General features: G+C 36.7%; 1 protein-coding gene across 1 annotated transcript; it reads right to left on the bottom strand.

Annotated features, from left to right (window-relative positions):
- Window positions 1–2087: 2087 nt before the first annotated feature.
- On the bottom strand, window positions 2088–5932 carry nemp1 (nuclear envelope integral membrane protein 1). Its single transcript, XM_059540352.1, has 9 exons — window positions 5710–5932; window positions 5170–5291; window positions 4873–5092; window positions 4649–4721; window positions 4303–4396; window positions 4035–4149; window positions 3241–3466; window positions 2988–3155; window positions 2088–2763 (listed from the first exon to the last, which is right to left on the bottom strand). The coding sequence occupies exons 1-9, from the start codon at window positions 5813–5815 to the stop codon at window positions 2550–2552; spliced, it is 1338 nt and encodes a 445-aa protein (XP_059396335.1). The 5' UTR covers window positions 5816–5932; the 3' UTR covers window positions 2088–2549.

The following is a 5932-nucleotide window of genomic DNA, read 5'->3' as shown; positions in this document are numbered from 1 at the left end:
TAAAAAAAAGTCTTACATTCAGCTCTACTATTGTGGTTTTCATTGACAAAGCAAATAAATACGTGTGGACACAAAAACATGCTCATTTCAACAATGCTTTAGATGAAATGTTATATTTTTGGGGAAAAGAAAAGATCAAAATATTGTGGCCCACATCTATAGATTATAAAAATAATACGTAATGTATGAGTAATATTAAAAGATTTTTGTCCCTAGAGAAAGGTTACAAATAAAGCAGCACTGGAAGCTCCTGATGTATTTTTGTCCAGCAAGGACAACTATCCCAATGCAAAATCTCATCTTCATTTATATATATATATATATATATATATATGATTGGAATAAGTGATTGGAAAAACCCACTTAAAGACCTGATGAACAGCTAAAAGCCCCTATTAGTTTATGCTGCCACCAAGTGGTCACTACAAATATGTACAGGTGCTGGTCATATAATTAGAATATCATCAAAAAGTTGATTTCACTAATTCCATTCAAAAAGTGAAACTTGTATATTATATTCATTCATTACACACAGACTGATAGATTTCAAATTCTTTTAATTTTGATGTTTATAACTGACAACAAAGGAAAATCCCAAATTCAATATCTCAGAAATTAGAGTATTGTGAAAAGGTTCAATATTGAAGGCACCTGGTGCCACACTCTAATCAGCTAATTAACTCAAAACACCTGCAAAGCCTTTAAATATCTCTGTCTAGTTCTGTAGGCTACACCATCGTGGGGAGGACTGCTGACTTGACAGTTGTCCAAAAGATGACCATTGACACCTTGCACAAGGAGGGCAAGACACAAAAGGTCATTGCATAAGAGCCTGGCTGTTCACAGAGCTCTGTGTCCAAGCACATTAATAGAGAGGCGAAGGGAAGGAAAAGATGTGGTAGAATAAAAGTGTTCAAGCAATAGGGATAACCGCACCCTGGAGAGGATTGTGAAACAAAACCCATTCAAAAATGTGGGGGAGATTCACAAAGAGTGGACTGCAGCTGGAGTCAGTGCTTCAAGAACCACTATGCATAGACGTATGCAAGACATGGGTTTCAGCTGTCGCATTCCTTGTGTCAAGCCACTCTTGAACAACAGACAGCGTCAGAAGTGTCTCGCTTCAAAAAGGACTGGACTGATGAGTGGTCCACAGTAATGTTCTCTGATGAAAGTAAATTTTGCATTTCCTTTGGAAGTCAGGTTCCCAGAGTCTAGAGGAAAAGAGGAGAGGCACACAATCCACGTTGCTTGAGGTCTAGTATAACATTTCCATAGTCAGTGATGGTTTGGGATGCCATGTCATCTGCTGGTGTTGGTCCACTGTCCTTTCTGAGGTCCAAGGTCAACGCAGCCGTATACCAGGACGTTTTAGAGCACTTCATGCTTCCTGCTGCTGACCAACTCTATGGAGATGCAGATTTCATTTTCCAACAGGACTTGGCACCTGCACACAGTGCCAAAGCTTTTAGTATCTGGTTTAAGGACCATGGTATCCCTGTTCTTATTTGGCCAGTAAACTCGCCTGACCTTAACCCCATAGAAAATCTATGGGATATTTTGAAGAGGAAGATGCGATATGACTGACTAAACAATGCAGAAGAGCTGAAGGCCACTATCAGAGCAACCTGGGCTCTGAAAACACCCGAGCAGTGCCACAGACTGATCGACTCCATGCCATGGCGCATTGCTGCAGTAATTCAGGCAAAAGGAGTCCCAACTAAGTATCGAGTGCTGTACATGCTCATACTTTTCTTTTTTATACTTTTTAGTTGGCCAAGATTTCTAAAAATCCTTTCTTTGTATTGGTCTTAAGTTATATGCAAATTTTCTGAGAAACTGAATTTGGGATTTTCCTTAGTTGTCAGTTATAATCATTAAAATTAAAAGAAATAAACGTTTGAAATATATCAGTCTGTGATATTATGAATATAATATACAAGTTTCACTTTTTGAATGGAATTAGTGAAATAAATCAACTTTTTGATGATATTCTAATTATATGACCAGGACCTGTATTTAACACTACATTTTATGAGATTTTACCATTTTAAAATTACAACCTAATGTTAATTCATAAAGACACATTGTATTTCTCTGATTTTATTACTCATTAATTAAAAAAAATCCTTTGACCATAAACACATTTAAAGCTTCAGTCAACGGCCACAAAAAGCTGTATAACATGTGCCTCTTCTGATCAACAGCTTTAGTAGTATAAACATAAAAACAAAACACATAAAATACAGTCCATGTAACAACACAGCATTCACAGTTTCCTCCTCACACAGGAAGTCTCTGCACAAATTCAAACTCAAAGACAAATAAAATAGTAATAAAATATTTTTTTTTAAGAAAAACGAATCAAACAACGGTTTTCCTTTCTCATGAACCATGAAAACAACAGGGCACTTTCACAATTATGTATCAGAGTCTGAAGTCATGAGTGAAAAAACCTACAAAAGATACCTACAGAAGAAAAGTAAATGCTACACTTGAACAGATCTCAGATCTGCTTCAATTAAATACATTCCAATGCGGTTTATCGGTCATCTCACCCGTGTGTTGTTAAGTCGAAGAGATGCAACATCTGGCTTCAGTTCATCATCCGTCTCCCACCCGTCCTCCTCCTCTTCCTGATTTTCCTCATCAGTGGAGAACAGCTCATCCTCAAAGAACGATCCACCTAGCCCATACTCCTGTGTGTGAACTGACACCTCATTGGACAGGAGATGTGGAGAACCCTCAATGAAGTCTGCAAACCTGAGTGCAAAACAGAGTACGGTTTTAGACAACATGAAATAAAAATTGACCCTTTGCCTTTTTTCTATATATTCGTTTTTGTATTCGTCTTATTGAGCATGATTCTTTAACATTTTGAATCCACTGATCATTCAATAAAATCTACAATACTGAAATAATAGTCAGAAAAAAAACATTTCATGAAGGAACACTATTTTATCAACATATTAAATATCCTCTCATACCTCTTAGGGGACTGGAGCCTGGAGACAGTCTTCCAGGTGTTGAGCTCAGGACTGCTGCAGTATTTCCTAAGCTCGTCCAGTGCTTTCTGAGTCTCCACCTCTGACTGTCTCTGATACTCCTCTTCTGTTAGCAGACGTCGTGGCTCAAGTTTCTTTGGCTTCAGCTTCCTTCAACGCAATCATTAAACAAGAAGACAATGACTACATTGTTCAACATGTACTTGAACAGCATTTATTATAGTTTTATACTCACTGATAAAGCATGAAGAGCTTGGTAAAAGGGTACTCCAGGTTCTTGGAGCAGAATGCAGCTATCATGATGGCCAGAGCCACTTGCTGGACCTGAATTCCAGCGTACACCAGCAGAAGGCCAAATATCTGCAGCGTCCAGGACAGGATGTTGACACTTCTCTGATCCACCAGGGGGCCATAGCGGTAACACACTGCAAAACTGATGAACCCGACCACAATGGCATAACCTAAACAAATATAAAACAGTAATCAACTAACATACTTTAAAAACGGCATAAATAATAATCAAGAAAATGTTTTATTAAAAGAGAACATGAAATCAAATCATACTGTACAATTATTTTCAATAAATAATTTAAATGAATAATTTTTTATCATAAAATAATAAAACTTTAGACCAATTTTAAGAATTGGGTCTGGCATATAAAAGTTTCATCCACATCCATTATGTCTCATTCAATACCGTTTCAATCAGATATGTTGAATTACAGATATTAAATTTGTTTGCCCGTTAGAACCAATGTAAAAAGTTTGATTTCATATTATTTAAGTTGTCATTTAAAAAAAGTGTATTTATTTATTATTTATATATATATATATACATATATATATATAAATAAACCCTTAGCAACCTTTTTACAAACCAATCAAATCTAGCGTATAAAAGTCTTATCCACATCCACTAAAAATGTCATATTGCAAATGTTGGCTTTTATGCACGATAAAAAAAAAAAAATTTGTTTGTATTAATAAATAAATATATAAATAAATTAAAAAGTTTGATGGTTCTCTTACTGATAGCCAGATGCCAGTGATCTTTAAGAATGATTTGGAGATTCCTAAACACCAGCTGGATGATGTAGAGAGAAAAAGACCATCCACCCATCAGCAGCACATAGAATGGGCTTTTCTACAGGCAGGCCAAGGAAACAAACATGTTGAAAATAAGACCATTTAATAAGATCTCACAACTAATTGCTACACAAAGCCGAACAAAACTCTGAGGTGCTCAATGGTAGAGAAAAGAACGTTTAAAACACATTAAAGAATGGGAGGAATCTACCTTGGGTAAAAAACGGCTGATGACGAAGATGAGGATGATGAGGGAGGCGATCATTCCAGTGCTCATGCCAGCAGAGTAGTAGAACACTTGACTTCTACAAAACAGAAAAACCAGATACAAGCTCAGAGTTAAACACACTATGCCTGTCGAAGAACCTAAATTGGGCCTCCATCCAGGAACTAGAAGAGCACAACTGTCTGAAATACACATTTTCAATTTTGATTGAAGGAATAGTTCACCCAAAATAATCAGTTGTAATCATTTTACTCACAGAGAGTAAGCAAATCTTTAGTAAATTTTCATTTTTGGGTGAACTATTCCTTTAAGTAACATGAACATGAATTACCTGCTTAGAATGTCTGCATAAAAGAACAGCAACAGTCCAGCCAGAAAAAACAAAAACAGGTAGATGTCGAAATCTAGGAGGAAAAACAATGTCCATCTCCAAATAAATACCACAGTTTGGATCATATCAATGTATGTAAGACTTTAGTTTTCTGTATGACTGGAATAGGTTTTCCCTTCCATTTGAATTTTTATTTTTCTCTTTTAAACATGTTTTCAACTCACGTCGACTAGGCTGTACTGTATAGAGTGTACGGGAATCTGAAGGGTCCACTCTGAAACAGGTCTTGTTGTTAAAGAGACTGACGCTCACGAGGGTCTCATTGGTCTGTTCATGAACAAAGTACTGCACGAGTTTCCAGATGCTGAAATGCTCAAGCTCCTGCAGATCCTGCTCATCATTAACCACCGTCACCTTCAGCTTTGAGGTGCTCCACACTCTCACCTGTCAGTCAAATAAAGGGAAAACGCTGTAAATGTTGATGCAAAAATGACTGATCTCATTGACAGAAAGCCTTTCACCTGTATTCTAGTCCATGTTTCCCTCCATCCTGGTACAATGGAGTTATTGTAGCAAAAATGTTGGGAGGCTTGTACTTTGATTTCTTGTCCATCTTTAACTTCTATAATGGGACGGGTGGCACCTGCAGGATGAATCACACACAAACACTAATACATATAAGTATGTGTATATGTGTGTATACGTGTATATGTGTGTGTGTGTGTGTTTGTAACTTATGTGTCTCGCTATAATTTACAATATGCTATTATGGGATAAAAATATTATACATTATTTATAATATGTATGTTTTCGAATGGAAAAATCTCCTGTGAAGTGATGGTTCTACTACAAAACCTTGTTGAGACATAAAATATTGACCTTGTTAAATTTCGTTATTTTCGAAAGAGCAGTTTTTACAGCTGTAACATTAACTAATTAACATCACACCAACTACACACAGTACGCTAACAACACTTAGCTTTCATAATTGTCCTTAATCATTTAAAAGCAATATATATATACATCAAAACATAATATAATAAACCATAACTATCGCTTACCTGACGTTTGAGATAAATGAAATAAAAACAACACCGTAGTCAAGAGAACTTTCAATCTGACAGTTTCGATTCTAAAGCCACTTTCGGATTTCATGAATCCCGCCATGATGTCTTCTCGCGTTTCTTCGATGGTCGCAGTGACGTTCCCAACGAGACTTGAGTGCTGAACAGCGTCATCTGCTGCATTGGAGGGACCAGCGCATCTTTCGGCTATATCACGTCT

This window comes from Carassius carassius, chromosome 46 (genome assembly GCF_963082965.1).
Source record: "Carassius carassius chromosome 46, fCarCar2.1, whole genome shotgun sequence".
NCBI classification, from domain to species: Eukaryota; Metazoa; Chordata; class Actinopteri; order Cypriniformes; family Cyprinidae; genus Carassius; species Carassius carassius.
Note: the sequence above shows the minus strand (reverse complement) of the source record. Positions and strands in the feature narration are given on the sequence as shown.

Bases quoted from the DNA above. Each gene is read 5' to 3' on its own strand.
- nemp1 (XM_059540352.1), bottom strand. From the start codon at position 5,815: ATGGCGGGATTCATGAAATCCGAAAGTGGCTTTAGAATCGAAACTGTC. The intron at 4,722-4,872 runs GTGAGTTGAAAA...TTTTCCTCCTAG, and splicing joins TACAGTACAGCCTAGTCGAC to ATTTCGACATCTACCTGTTT. The intron at 3,467-4,034 runs GTAAGAGAACCA...ATATTTGTTTAG, and splicing joins TCACTGGCATCTGGCTATCA to GTTATGCCATTGTGGTCGGG.